Below are 15,901 nucleotides of genomic sequence, written 5' to 3'. Positions count from 1 at the left end.
AGGAAGAATCCGAAACGGCAGTCATCAGTCAAGCGTAATTCAATGTAAACCGATATATCCATACTCACGCCCACTTTTCATATGAGATTTTCATGAACTGGGAAAAAAGTTAAGGTTAACCTTAAAAAAAATTCAACCAAATTTAAAATTAGTAAGATTATTTAAATTAAGAATCATAAGTAGACTTATGAAGACTTCGATTTGTAAATATCCATATTTAAAGTTTTAATTTGTTTTTTCAAGCAATTCGATGTCTTAGGTTTTGTGGGTAAATTTTTCTGTGTGTAGGGTCACCGATACCGGGTGTGCCAGTGTGTGTAACTTAAGGCAGTGTGTGGGTGTCGTAGGGCAGTGGGTGGCAGAAAATCGCGGGAAGGATGAGTGCTATGGAGCCCAGTTTCGGTTGACAGCAAATCTGAATTTGATCACAGAGCAAACATTAAAAGCGCAACAGAAGCAGCAACGGCAGCGGGAAAAAGTGATTTATGAACATCCGCTGGGTGACCGAAAGAACCGCTAGTAAAGGCCACCCCCTCTACATGTGCCACACCACCCCCTCTGGATATATATTACCCACCCACGTGACTCTGCTAATGCGTTTCTTTGTATGCCGCTCCCACACATTTCCACTAAACCACTTCGTGCGGGTCGTTTTACAGAAAAATTGCATTTACCATAGCTTAAATTTCACTACAATTAGTGAAATAAAAAATGGGATACCCTAAACCCAACTAAAGGTTAAGGTAGACATGCAATAAGAGCCTATTATAACCTTAGCCATTTTTCAGTGCTTTAGAATACAGAGGATTCAAATATTATAAACTAAATTTTTTTATTTATGTACAGTATAAAATTAGTTATCCTACTAACCAAACCAAATTTAAAACCAAATCATAGAACAACAAGCTTATAAATTTTCTACAATCTCGAAATTTTTTTTATAGAACAGAAAAACTGTTTTGGCAAATAAAGAACGACGTCACATTTCGAAAGCCAAAACCCAAACCTTTTAAATGGAAATCCCATGAAAATACGGAATTTAAGGAGAGTGGGCGTGCCTGTGCGTATGTGGGCTGTCTTTTAAAATTATTGACATTATTCCGTTGTACCGCCTGTTGTTCCAACTTTTCTAATTTCTAAACAAGCCTCAGAGCAACAACACCGACGACGACGAGACAAGGAACAAAAAAGTTTATCAACGCGTAAATTGGGCATGTCCACAAGGGAAATGAATGGGGTGGAGGGGTTTTCTGGGGGTTTGGAGGGGTTTTTAGGGGTTTGGTTATATAGAAGGGGCTTTGGCCTTTTGACTAGCGGGAATGCCACTTAACGAATCACACACAGTATCAGCCGTCTTCCGCCCACTTTCCTCGGCTGCCTGGTCCTGGCTACCCCGCTGTCACTTGGCTTTCATCTTGCTGGTCGGGTGGTCGGGCTGGCTTTTGCACCCGCGCATTTTCTCCTCGTCCTGCCATTTTTTCGAGCTTTCCTCCTCTTTTCCTTGCCAATTTTTTTTGCTGCCTTTTTTCGGGTTAAACTCTCGACAGGCGACATTTTTTCCTTCGACTTGTTAAAAGTGTCAATTTTCGCTTTACCAGCACGCGTGGGTGGGGAAAAGGGAAAGAGGGGGAGTCTGGGTGGAAAACTGGTGGGTGGTGGGGATGATGGTGGTGTGGCGTAAACTGTTTGTTTATGCTCACATGTCGTGGAAGGGAGGAGGTTCCAGGACATGTCGCGGCTTATTGTGTTACACAGGAGCAGCTCCTGCTTCTGCCACTGCTCCTCCTGCTGGTTGCCACTGCTTCTCCATCTCGGAGTCCTTCCACTGATCCTGCCGGCCCCTTCATCTCCTGCTGACAGCCTCCACCAAATTGCCAATTAAAATGTGCGACAAGTGGGTGGGAAACACTGGGCGGAAGCATTTTCCACTCCTCGCTTTTCCTCTCCGCCATTCTTTTTCTTTTTTTTTTTGTGTTAGTTAACTTTGAGCCGATTATAGCCGTGTGGCAGCGTGGCCTAAGTGCAGGGCAAACAAAGTGATTTGAGCTTTGTCTACCCCCCTTTCGCCTATCCCTTTTTCAGGGGGCGGGATTTTAACTTTTGGCTTTGCAAAACGGGAGCCACGAAAGAGTTGAGGGCACACCTACCTACCCGCTATAGTTAAAGGATACAAATCCTCGTTGAATAATTAAACAGCAAATTGCAGCAGGACAAAAGGGAACAAGTGGCGGAGGCCTATCCCCAAAGGCGCTTTTTTATTTTAAGCCCCCAACTTACCTCTTTCTTACGTTCTTTTATTTTTTCTTGTTTGCCTCATAAAAATTCCTTTGAAACTTACCTGCAAAAAAGAGAGAGACAAAGATAAGTAAAAGGTGAGCCGATGAGTGATAACAATTGGTTAGAGACAAAGGGATCATATTGAAGAACCTTTGACATTATTATCACTGAAATCCCAAGAGCCTTAGAACCTTTCAAGTCACCCAAATCAAGTAAGCTCTAAGTGTTAAGTTTTGGCCAACTTTTCAAATCGAATTGAACTTTTGAAAGATGCCTTTTGACAGACCAACCCTTGTTAAACCGGATATTATTGGTTAAGTCTCTTGCGATTTCAGTGAATCTTTCAGGTGGTATGTATTGTATTAAAATAAAAATGTTTGTCAAATCGTAAATTTTATTAAGTAAGGCTTTGTAAATATAATTAATAAAAACTTAAATTAAAACGAATACAAAAAGAAACAATCAACTTTTAATATTGTATTAATTGATAATAACTATTCTGTTTTCTTCAGTAACTTTTCGGTTGAGTTAAGTGCTTATCTAACCAATTTATTCACATGAATATCTTTTTCCCCATCTCCACCCATTTATCCGTATCATTTCCGATCCATCCATCTATTGATAACAATCTTTTTGACTTTGCTCCAACATAATTGGCATCTCTCAAGAAACGCTGTTCGGTTCATTTATAACCCTCCTGCTGCTCGAAAAAAACCCAACAATTTGTCAAAAAAAAGTAAATCTGCCCGCAAAATCCCAAAAACAAAAGCCACAAACAAAGGCATTTCGAGGTGGGGAGAACAACTTGCTCCAATTTGGCATCCGAAAAAAGAGCAAGAAACGTGTAAAACTCGTTGAAGTTCTCCAGACCGCAAATAGAAATGCAAATATTGATGGATAGGCCGTGGCACTGGCAGCAGCAGGCCACAAATTCATGGACAGAGATTGATGATTGATAGTGTCACACATAAATATTAACAATTCATGGCGCACACAAGCTGCCAAAAAAAAAAAAAACAAGAAAACCCAAAAACTTTGCCGAAAGCCTAGAAAAAGAAGAGGAGCAAACAAGAGAATAGCAAAACAAACGAATCCCACGCAAAAGTCATGGAATATTAATGAATCCCAGCATCTCGAAAACTTTTACGGTCAACGTGCTGAGACCCCTTCAAAGATGCAACCCAGCCGAGATTCCAGCCAGAAATTCTGTGCGGTTGCATAAATGAAATTATTGCGACAATAGATGGTGGAAAAGGTGGGAACTGCAGGATTGCAGGAACTGTCCATTGGCCGAAAAAATACGCATCGTTGCATATAATAAGGGGCTTGGAAAACATGAAAAACTGCTGAAGAAAAATCCCATTGTACAAAATTTGTTGTGAAAATTCCTTGCACAAGAAGAAGAGAATTCTTATAAAATGTTTTTCAGACACATCTTATACTTTTTTTTATATGATTCATAATATGATAGTATTGTTTTACGCAATTTATTTAATATGATTGCAGGCTTAACTTCCTGAGATTTTTATTTGTGATTCATTTGTTTTTATGATTCATTAGTTTTTAATATTCAGGGATATGCGAATCACTAAGTGAGATAAAACATTCCAAAGTTTATTCCTGGTAAATTTATTTTAAATTCGATTTTTTCTAATTCAATATGCGATCATTAAGCAAGTTATTCCTGGTAAATTTATTTTAGATTTAAATTAAATTTCAATATTTTCAAATATTTCCGCAGAAGTCTACTTTTATCTCGGTGAAATTGTTGCTTATTTCCCCAGTTTTTTTTTGGGATTATTTTCTGCTGCTTTTTCATTTGCATTTCAGTCACGTTTGACATTCATATTTGTTTGGGAATTATGTTTTGATGCACACCCGGAGCAGAAAACCAGGGTGAAAGATGATTTTAGGGGCCAAGGAGACGAGGAGGAGGTCAGGGGGCAGGGAATTCCAGGAAGGATTGCGTGTGCCATGGGTATTACCATTGTTGCTGCTGTTGTCGCTGCAGTTTCTCGTTTAACTTTGTTGACACTTCGTTTGATGAAGTGCGCACTGTGCTCCTCCGCTGCCAATTCTCCCGGCAACCAAACGCCCAAACGCCCAACTCGAACCGCCCACTGCCCATGGTTTTTCCCAGCGTTTTCCCCTTTTGGCCCCCGGAACTGGAATAATTGAATATGTCTTCATTTCACGTTTCTTGAGCTTTCCTCGACTATTTTCCATCTGCGTTCAGCTTGTTTTGAATTTCCTGAGCTGCGAGAAGAGAGAAAAGCTGCCATCGATTGGGGAATTGAGAAAATTGAAAACGAGACGCATGATTGGGGGCGTTGGAGGGGTGAAACTGGTCTCAAGTATAAACGCGTTTGGCAGCTGATTGTGAACTATAATGATAATTGAAGTGGAATGAAAAATATGACAGAAATTCTCAGGGGCTGGCGGGTTAAAGAGCTTCAACGGCAGACGCAACGTCTTCAGAAATATGAAAATTTTCACACCCCAACGAAAGATGTCGTCGATGGAAACACTGAGTGCGATGAAATTGCAATTGAAGTTTATCCAAATTGATACGGGATGGAAATAATATAGAAAGCTATATCAGAGGACTTTAAAAGATAAAAAACAAAGGACTTCAAATAAAATAAAGAAGTATTCTCGATAGTAAATTGAAGTATGTTTAAATTCTTGAGAACCTTTTATATTTTATATTTGTATTTTCAATGTTTTATTCATAATTTATAGAAGCGAGTTTCTTCTACAATCTGAACTCTACTTCACACATCTTAAACCATTTAGTGTACCAACCAACAAATAAAAAAACAATAAGGACACTCAACTTCAATTTGGCCGGGAACATTGAAAATGTTACAGACACAACAGAAAAACGGAGGTCCTGCGGGCAAAACTGAGAATTTAGCGGAAGAAGTGGTAGAACTTGAAGAGGAAGCAGAGCAGGAAGAACTTGCATTTTATGCATTAATTCAAAAATCGTGTTCAACTGAGAGAGCAAACCGCAGTAAGCTCTTTTACGGCACTCCCTTTGCTCCTTTTCTCCCCGAACATCCTTCTATGGCTCCAAAAAACCCTAAGGACTCATGGGGGGAACCACCAAAAAAGTTGGCAACTCTGTCTGGGGTTGCCTCATATGTGTTGTTTGTGTGTGTAAGTGAAAAACGCAACCAAGCGGGTTCTAAACTTCCTTAGCCCTCCTCCCCGCATTTTTCTTTACCCGTTCTTTTCCTTTGCTCTAGGCTGTTTTTACACCTGGCGCAAAACTGGAAGAACTTCCAAAACTTCAACTTAAACTTTAAGTTGGGGAGTTTCCAAAAAAAAAGGAAAGAAAATATTCCAAAAAATTAATAAATGAAGAGAGGGAGTACTCAGGCAAAGGATGAAGAATAGGTTAAAAGAAGTAAGTTCCAGGGAGAACAGAATAAAAATAAAAAGCAAGTGGAAAAGTTTATCCAAAGCACGCAACTTGAATATTATGTGCAAAAATATTTGCGACGAATTAAAAAGTTCAAGAAGAAGAGGGGGCTCCAAAAAGCACAAGAGTAAAAGGCTCCCAAAGTGGAGAAAAATAGAAGTAGAATATAGTAACTCCAAGGAGTGTAAGTACACGGAGAAAGAGTGAGATGGACGAAGAGGGCACATTCCAGCACGTATGCCAAGCAATTATCCTTTAGGAATTTCTTAATTTTTCCGTTAGGTTCTCATACCGGGAAGGAGAGGGAAAAACTAGAAGATGTAAAGAACATTCACTCCCGGAAATAAGAGGAAGCGCTGTAGACTAGGCAAATTATATTCCTGGACAAGCTCAAAGTTTGGAAAAAATTAAGAAACTAGCTTAGCATGCAAACTTATAAAGAGTAATATGGATAAAAAAGGATGTTAAGCAAAATGGAAAAGGAAAACTTAAGACGAGGTGACAAGACTTTGAACCCCGCCATTTCTGAATTTTCCAAAAACAGTAAGAAAAGATTGAACATTTTTCATACCTCGGATTTTCTTTCAAGTTCTTTTTTAAATTATTTTTTTTTGGTAAATAAAGTTTGTTTTGTTTTTACCCATTTTTTTAAATTTCATAATGTTTTGCTAATGAATAAACATTTTTTTTGGCTTATTTTTTTTGGTATGGTTTATCTAAAAAAACTATAATTCCCAAATAAAGGGTACCAAAATATGTTTTGGCAACAAAGCTGATGTCAGACAAAAAACGAGGAACAGGAGACGTTAAAAGGACATGTAGCCCAGAAGAAGGAGGAGCTGCAGAGAAGACCAGGAGTGACAGACTGGAGGAACAGAACTCTGCGACGTGTCAGCAGGTTTTTTTTTGCCATGTCCTTGCTCCTGGCTCCCAGTACTTTTTTTTTCGTTGTTTTGCCTGTGGCTGATGTTCCGGAGTTTTTGCTGTAAATATCATTAAGTCCGCGTACGTGCCAAATGGCAGTTTAATTATGGCAAGGAGTCGAAACAGGAACCATTCCACAAAATTCAGCCGAACTCCGGAGGATCGAGGAGCGAGTAAGTTAGAAAGGAAGGACTCCATTACCCAGAAGTTTGGGGAGCATTTTGCAATTAAAATAGATATAGCATTAAAACAGGCAACTTCTTCCTTTTTTCTTACCCAAAAAACTATTAAAAGGAAAATCGAAAAAAAAAAATTAAAATTTTCATTTCGCTGAGTTTTAATGAGCAGCGGATGGGGAATGGAGCAGGAAGCTACGAGGCATACGTGTGAATTATTAGAGCCAAAGTTAATGAAGCCGTGAAGTGAAGCGGTAAGAGCGGGGAGCTTGAGATGAAAGGAAGCGACAGGAAAGGCAGGAAAATTTGAACGAAAAATCTCCTGTTTGATAAGTTGATTAGATGCAAAAAAAAGGACGAAGGAAATGAAAGAAGGATGGGTTGAAGAAATTGGAACCACTTTTTCTTGGAGTATGTCAATATGTTTTAAGTAGTAGAATTTTATAAAGAATTTTTAAATTATTTAGTAAGAGGAATATTCACATTTTAAATTCCAATAATCTCTAATTTTATTTGCTTGCAATAAAAGAGTATTGCGCAAAATACAATAGAGCTTTTATTAATACTGAAATATAAAGAATACGTATGCAATTTATTGAAGAGCCATGCACTTTCCCGAAATAACACGTGAAAATTTCGGAAATTGCTTAAATGAATGGGGTAATTTCCGAAATTAGTGAAGAATAGAGAGCTCCTGAGCTTCCCCAACTTTTTCCTTTCACGTTTTTACCACATCCACATAAATTATTATCTTCTCGCAATGACTTTACGCATAGTCTCCATTCACATTTGCCCCCACGGTTGAAGTTGAAGTGTTTCCATCGCAGTTTTCCCCTGACATTTCAAGGGTTCTCCTGGTGCATTTGGAAAAAGTTTTTCCGAGCATCGTCGTCGACTTTCCGCTTTCTCACTTGAACCCCCGTCGTCGTTGCACTTTTGCTGGCAAACTCCTTGCAACTATTATTATCAACTATTATTTTGTCTAGTTAACTGTTCGAAAAAGAGGAGCTTAAGTGATGTTGCCACACTTTGGGGCAGGAACTGGCACCGCCCCCTTTTTTCCAGGAGTACCTATCCCTGGGACACAAACACACACTTGGCACAACTCCACCCACGACTGTTGCCCAATTTGCGTAAACATTTATTACGCACTTCTAGGGAAACTTTTCTCGAATTATTTTCTCTCAACTACAGTTTGTTTCATTTGGATAGGACACCTAGCAACTTTTATGGTTAATCGCTCGTAGGGAAGACAAAAATCGTTGAAAGCTAACATTTTTTTTTAAAGTTATAATCTCTGTTCTATTGTGATTCTAAAATGAAGTTACATTTTTTCATTATTGCTTTCCCTACTTTTTTATTTGAGTTTTTGCACTGCTGCATGGTTTTTTGCATGCTGAAAATCGTTTCATTTGGATAGGACACTTGTCAGTAATCACTTGTGTACAGTGCGCAGTTTGTTTAAAACGTTTTTTTTTCAATCTGATGCTATTATTGATCAAATGAAACTAAAAAAGGCCTTGGATCGGCACTCCAGGATAAAGATGGGAAAATTATGGGGGAAAATTGATGCATATTTGGACTCAGCCCTTAATGTGAGCCAAATCGCCACGAAAATAAAAAAAATCGCGAAATGTTGTACACAATTTATTAACAGATAATGAAAACTATAAAAAAATTATAAAAGGGCTCCAAAAAACAAAGTTTAACGTTCGAGATAAGCGGCTTCTAGTGAAAAAGGCCTCAAATTTCACCATGTCCTGCGCCGGTTTGGCTCATTATGAGGCCAACAAGGTGTCTAAAACACCATTTGGCGGACTTTACACACTTGCTAACACTTGGTGCCATCAAAAATGGCAAGTTCTCCAAGAATCACAGAGATCCATCGTCAGGCGCGGCACAATTTTGGAAAAGAAAATTTTGAAACGAATTGGCGCTCAGTAAGCTATTCTTAAAGGCTCCTGCTAAGCTCTATTTTAATATTTTTTAATGTTTGGATTATATTTGAATGGCCCGGATGGGCTCAAATTAAGTTTTTTTTAACGAAAAATATAATCCAAACATTAAAAAATATTAAAATAGAGCTTAGCAGGAGCCTTTAAGAATAGCTTACTGAGCGCCAATTCGTTTCAAAATTTTCTTTTCCAAAATTGTGCCGCGCCTGACGATGGATCTCTGTGATTCTTGGAGAACTTGCCATTTTTGATGGCACCAAGTGTTAGCAAGTGTGTAAAGTCCGCCAAATGGTGTTTTAGACACCTTGTTGGCCTCATAATGAGCCAAACCGGCGCAGGACATGGTGAAATTTGAGGCCTTTTTCACTAGAAGCCGCTTATCTCGAACGTTAAACTTTGTTTTTTGGAGCCCTTTATAATTTTTTTTATAGTTTTCATTATCTGTTAATAAATTGTGTACAACATTTCTCGATTTTTTTATTTTCGTGGCGATTTGGCTCACATTAAGGCCTGAGTCCAAATATGCATCAATTTTCCCCCATAATTTTCCCATCTTTATCCTGGAGTGCCGATCCAAGGCCTTTTTTAGTTTCATTTGATCAATAATAGCATCAGATTGAAAAAAAACGTTTTAAACAAACTGCGCACTGTACACAAGTGATTACTGACAAGTGTCCTATCCAAATGAAACGATTTTCAGCATGCAAAAAACCATGCAGCAGTGCAAAAACTCAAATAAAAAAGTAGGGAAAGCAATAATGAAAAAATGTAACTGCATTTTAGAATCACAATAGAACAGAGATTATAACTTAAAAAAAAATTTTAGCTTTCAACGATTTTTGTCTTCGCTACGAGCGATTAACCATAAATGTTGCTAGGTGTCCTATCCAAATGAAACGAACTGTATTCTGGTGCGCTTTGGGGGTTAAGACTTGGGGGTTGCGGGTTAAGGGGGTGGGGTGGGGGCGTTACTACTGGTGGGCGGGTCCATTATGCTGTGCATAATTTTATGTTGATAATTAATTTCATGTTTGCCACTGCTGCAAAATGAGTCCTGCGGCTAATCGGTCTACAAATTGTACAATGGCAATGAAAATGGCTTGCAAACTATTAAATGAGTTTCTTCTAGACGTTTCATCTTTATTTTGGAGTGAAATTAATATGATTTAATAGCTTTATGATATTTAAAGCTTGCTTTTTGTTTTAAATACATAAAAATATTCCTTCATTTTAATTTTTTGAATCTTTTAAGGATATCCAATAATTTTTTAAAGTTCATGCCTTTTAAGCTCTGGTTTCTCCCTTTTTAAAAGAAAGGGTTTCCAAAAGAAGTGGAGGAGTTTTCAAGCGCGAACCATAACCCTTGCCATTTTGCGGTTGAAACTTGTCGGGTTTTTGTCTTTTGATTTCAGCTGTCGCCATCGCCACCAAATTGCCACTACCATCTCCCTTTTTCCACAGCCAATTTAACCCCCAAAACTTTCTTCAAGATCACCCTTAGTTCTTTGCTTTTTCGCCCCCGTTCCTCTATTTAATAGCCTTCGGTACTTTAGCCACTTCAATCTCCGATTTATCCACGAACTTGCGTTTGCCGTTCGCCATTTTTGCATTTCCCTCCTTTTATTCCCAGCCACTCCCACTTTTTTCATGCATTGAGTTTTATCGCTCAATGCTCATTATTTGCTGTTGTTGTTTTTTGTGCCAACTATTTTCAAAGTAATTCCCCGAGTTTTGTTGTTCGATTTTTTTTTTGTCTCGAGAACACAAAGTTTCGCCAGGCAATTCAAGAGGTGGGTGAACGCCTTGCCTTCCCTTGGGCGTTGGTTTTCCGCTGACTTGGGTTAGCTCTTGATTTTCTCTGGATTTTCTTATTTTTGCCCAATTTTTTATTGTTATTGTATTGGCCACAACTGTTGCCACAATTTGAACTTTGTTTGCTGCGGCTTTCATTCCTGATTCCCCTTTTTCTTGATTGGAAATATTTCTCGTATATTTGCATGTTTCGGGGCAAGAAGGATTCAACCAAAAAGGAATGCAAACAAAATACGTATGATTTCTTTGAATAATTTTTTATGATTTTTTTTTGGCTGGTTCTTCATGACCTTTAACTTTTGAGGCTAAAAGTTAAGGGTTGGCTAATAAAAGCAAGAACAAAAATAATGAACAAAAGGTAAACAAAAGTCTATAACCCTTGGCAACTTTCATTAAGATTGGAATTTATTAATTTTAAAATTATTTATGAATTGGCAAAGCATCGAAATTCTTTTTCATAGAACTTGATGGTTAGCCATGTAAAAGCCTTATTTTACTTATGCTATTTCTAATAAAATCTTACCCAATAATAGTCCACAGGTTGGTTTATAAAACTTACCTGAAAAGACAAGAAAAAAGTTGATATCAATACAAGCAGATATGGTAATAGTATATCTTAGTAAACTTTGGCTATACCGAAAATTCGAAAAGCCAACAAGCACTTGCTGCAACAGTAAATAGAATTAATATAAATCACTTTCAATCACCATAGTGAAAATAAATATTATCCAAACAAGGTAAATCAATTTAATCTCTCAATTGAGTCTGACCGGCTTGCCCCCTTAACCCCTTCCTTCTCACACTCTCTTAACCCACTCTTGCCTGTCTGGGGGGTGTGCAAACAATTTGTACCCTTCACCTGGGCGAAAACAGCTGGCACGAGTCCTTTGAATCGGGGACTCGAGTTCACTTTTTCACATCCCACACACATATGGCCAACATATGGCAGAAGAAAGAAAGAAAGCAGCCCGAGAAGCTTTAAATTACATCAAAGATTTACCCGGAGAAGAAAGGAAAAAAAATTAAGGGGGGCGCAGGAGACAAGTCAAGGAAAAGTCCTTCGAAGGAGTGTCTGTGCAAGATGAAAAATAAATAACAATCACACAAAAATCAATATTGACAATAGAATGGGGTGCGGGGGGCGAGGCGATTCAATGCCCGTCTGGTAGCTCAATAAAAAAATATAAAAACCAAACAAGTAGGCGTGGCCTTTCAAGCCATATGTTACCAATGCAAAACTTACCCGGAAAATGTGTGTAGTACAAAAGAAAATATCTCGAAGAGCACTCACTACTACCGAAAACCGAACTTTTTTAATCAAGTGTCAACTGAAGTTGAAAATATCCACTTTGCACTTCGTTTTTCGAGGAAGCCTAATGACAAGTTTATTTGTTATTTGGCCGATTTACCGAACAGCTGTTGCACCCTCGCACAGATACAAACGCACACAAATACACCTACACACACACACAGAGAGGCAGAGGCAGAGGCAGAGCGACAGAGTGTGGTGAATATGGTTTTTGTTGCCTGGTTTTTAGCGCACGCACATTCAGCTCGAAACGATGTCGGATGCTGACTGAGAGCCAAGTTGGCAAAAAGTGTCCGAGACCAAGCCAACCGACCGCCATGATTGAAAGCCGGCTGGCTGGCTGGCAGCAAAAAGTTCTCTTGGGAGTGGGTGGCTGGCACACCGATAGAGTGGGTATCCACACTATATAGGAAGGTCCTTTTGCTGGGCAAAAGTGGGTGTAGGAAACTGGACACAACCTGTTGAGCAACAAGGACGAGAAACGAGTCGAAATCGAACGGATGGCAATGACAATGTCATTGAAAAGGACTTTGCCTCTGCATTCGACCATGAAAAAAGGGGTGGGTTTTTGGGGGTAAAAAATTCAAAGGGGGGATAGGGAGTACATTACTGATGAAGGGGAGTTCCCCACTTCCCACTTCCCCCTTCGAAGAATCTGAAAGAAAGAGCCGGAGAACTTGGTTAAGCAACGAAATGAGTGGCACAGACAATGCCAACTGTCATCGGGATATCAGTTCCTTCGTTTTATTTTCTTTTTTTTTTTGTATTCTCCGTTTTCGAGCGGATATGAAGCTGACAGTCAATTAATAAACGTTCGACACTTGGCCGCCAGAGGGCGTTAGCCATAGTCGGGACCTTTCACTTTCCCTTGCTTTCTCCGCGTTCTTTTCGGTTTTTTTTTTTCATTTCCCTGCGTGGGCGGCATTTGCGTCAGAGCTTCCTCGTAATTAACATTCCGTAAAAGTTTTCGCATTTCCCTTATGTTTTCTGGGAAATGGCAAAAAAAAAGTGGCTTTTGGAAGCAGCTGTTTTGGGATTAACAGGTGCATTTTTTTTTACATTCTGTTACTCCACCCCGGGAGCTTAGAGCCTCTACAATTTCTTGTAGAGGATTCGTTATCAATGATTTTCGATCGTACCGGTGATAAGCCAGTAGCGACTTATCCTAGCGGTGGGGATGCCACCTGGCGCCATCTAGGAGTGACGAAAGTTTTATTGTTGGGTCCATAGTAACGTGGACGAGGGGGTGTGCGGGTCCGGGGAGCCGAAATTTGTTACTAATGTTAAGTGAGCGATAGAGCATAGAAGTGGTGGAGATTTGGAAAAAGATACCGTTTCTTTTTCTCGGGGAGCCTGGGGCTCGACTTGAACCCGGGTCTTCCGAACCGGAGGCCAGCGCTCTACCTGCTGGGCCACCGTCCCCCCACAGGTGCATAGCTTTTACTTAACTTTTTGGTGTGTGAAATACTTAAAAAACAATGAATTGCTCTTAAAGTTTAGGATTTTTTCTAGACCCAACATTTTGTAAAAAAAACAACAAAATTACTTGCAAAAATGTTAAAAAGTCAAATTACTTTTGAAAAGGGTTGAAGGGTTAAATCTTAACATGCATGAAAATTGATTGGAAATTGATTGATGAGGTGGTTGAATGTACTTATTTATTTAACTAAAATAGGAATTGTAATTTTATAATGAAAATCAGTCCCCTTACATTTTTGTACACTTTTCAGCAATTACATTGTTTTCTATTTAAGTCCCTTAGCTTTACTATCTCCCATTCAAAACGCATCCATCATAGCCGGCTTAGTCACCAACAGCTGCCCTCATAAACGACTCGCACATTTGTCACACATTTTAATCTAATTAGGGCTCCCCCTGGATCCAACCACCACACCCAACACATTATCCCTGCCAAAAACATGCAAATCAAACGAAAAGTTGGCAAATTTCTATTTTTCTCTCGCCCAGAATCTCACTCCCTAAACACTCGTTATCATTAGCTAACAACAAGAGAAAAAAAACTATTCCCAAAACATATGTCAAATAATAAAATAAAAACCAATCAGCAACAGCTGCAGGGCATTAACAAAGTGTGAAAGAGACGAGCAGATTACGAGGAGAAAGAGACAGAAATGCGGAAAGAACAGAGACAAATGCACAAATTAGTTTGGCCAAATGAGCAAAATCAAATTCGCATTGCCAGCCACAAGAAATGTTCCGCAGGATATAAAAGGAGGAGAATTGTGGGAGGGTTAGAGTTGGGAGAAACTAGAGGAAAATGGAGATGGGGAAATTCAGTGGTTTGGAACAGTCAACAAATGAATCTTGAAGCCACCAAACCATAAAGTATTTTTTTTTTGGTGTTGAATAGTAAAACTATATTGTACAACACAGAAAAAAAATATTTAAAAATTATAATTTAAAAGATAGTTTTTTAATTTGTATTAAATTTTGCATTAAAAAAATTTTTAAAAATACCTGAAAGTGCTAAATATGTTAAATGGTAGGTGGGAAGTACAATTTGTTTCTTATGTAAAATTATTGTATTTTTCTTTTATCACCAATATTTTTTTCTGTGTAACTCTAGTGTTCTCTTTCGTTTGCTTCGCCCACTCGCTTGGATCAGCCGCTAAGGAATTTTTCACTTCCGGTTGAAGGCAGAGGAGCATGTCGTACATTTTGCACCGACCGTTTGTTCTCCTAAATGTCAAGGATACAACAATTACGGCAGCGACAACAACACGGCTAGCAATCACGGAGGCTTAGAGGACGAGGAAGAAGCAGAGCCAGAAGCAGAACCAGAAGCGGATTCAGCGGCGGTGGCAAGGACAAAACGGCAACGCTGTCGCCGCCATCGAGAGAATGCTGTAATTAATTATTGTGGCGCACACATTGCGGCATGGTCGAGCATACAAAATGGCTACTTTGTTGACAATTCTTAGAGGGTGTTGTAATGACTGTAAGGGGCGGAAAGCTTTAGGGGATTTGGCAAGGAGTTATTCGGATGGTGGGAGATCGATTGTGACATGCTAAATACAATTGATGGGCGAAGCAGAAAGCACGCTGGAAAGTATGCTAAGAAATTTGACTTCAAATCGGGATTTTCAGGGGATTCCCACTCGAGGTTTTTTTAAATGCATTCTTTTATGCGCTTTTTAAGTTGCTTTTATATTTCTAAAGATTTGAATGGAATTTGTATATTAACTTAATACATTCTGATTGCTTGAGATCGATTGTGACATGCTAAATATAATTGATGTACAAAGCAGAAACCACGCTGGAAAGTATGCTAAGAAATTTGACTTAAAATCGGGATTTTCAGGGGATTCCCATCCGAGGTTTTCTTTTTAATGCATTCTTTTATGCGCTTTTTAAGTTGCTTTTATATTTCTAAAGATTTATATGGAATTTTTATATTAACTTAATACAATTTGATTGCTTGAGATCGATTGTGACATGCTAAATACAATTGATGAGGAAACCCGAATCCACGCTGGAAAGTATGCTAAGAAATTTGACTTAAAATCAAGATTTTCAGGGGATTCACATTTTATGTTGCATTAGAAAAGCTCTTATATTTCTAGAGTTTTGAATGGAATTTATGTTTTAACTTAATACATTTTGATAGCTTGATCCACAAAAAAATGTTGACAAAATTAATTCTCCTTTTCTTTCTCTTAGCTCAAAAAAAAAAACGTAGTCAGTATTAATTCTCCGTATCACTTGAGTTCATGGGGGTCACATAATGCCGCACACACTCACGAATATCCCAACCCTCACGGAATCTATTGCGGAATGTTTTATTATATTCCTTTCGCTGCCATTGTTGTTCTTCTATTTATAAATGACAAACGCAGAATTTTTCCCTGCATGGCGCCAAATGCCATCAATCAAACCAACAACAAAATACACGGCATTACGACACAACACAAAATTCCCCACAAAAACAAAAAACGAAGAAAAAAAACAAGGTAGACGAAAAAAAATGCAAATACCCAAAAAACAGACGACAAATGACAAA

General features: G+C 38.7%; 1 protein-coding gene across 9 annotated transcripts in view; it reads right to left on the bottom strand.

Moving 5' to 3' along the window:
- LOC108088966 (protein alan shepard) overlaps nucleotides 1-15,901 on the bottom strand; it is a 64,915-nt gene that overhangs the window by 33,405 nt on the left and 15,609 nt on the right. For 6 of the 9 annotated variants that reach the window (XR_001771260.2, XM_017186985.2, XM_017186984.2 and 3 more), the window contains exon 2: nucleotides 11,095-11,130. The exons of the other annotated variants lie outside the window; for them this stretch is intronic. Coding sequence is in view for 5 of the 6 variants with exons in the window: in XM_017186985.2 (XP_017042474.1) it covers nucleotides 11,095-11,130 (36 nt within the window). In the remaining variant the exon portion in view is untranslated. The remainder of the gene's footprint in view (nucleotides 1-11,094; nucleotides 11,131-15,901) is intronic. 9 annotated transcript variants of the gene reach the window in all.

The sequence above is a fragment of the Drosophila ficusphila genome, unplaced genomic scaffold, assembly GCF_018152265.1.
Source record: "Drosophila ficusphila isolate 14025-0441.05 unplaced genomic scaffold, ASM1815226v1 contig_106, whole genome shotgun sequence".
Lineage (NCBI taxonomy): Eukaryota > Metazoa > Arthropoda > Insecta > Diptera > Drosophilidae > Drosophila > Drosophila ficusphila.
The sequence above is the reverse complement of the archived record's forward strand: the minus strand, read 5'-3'. Positions and strand labels throughout refer to the sequence as shown.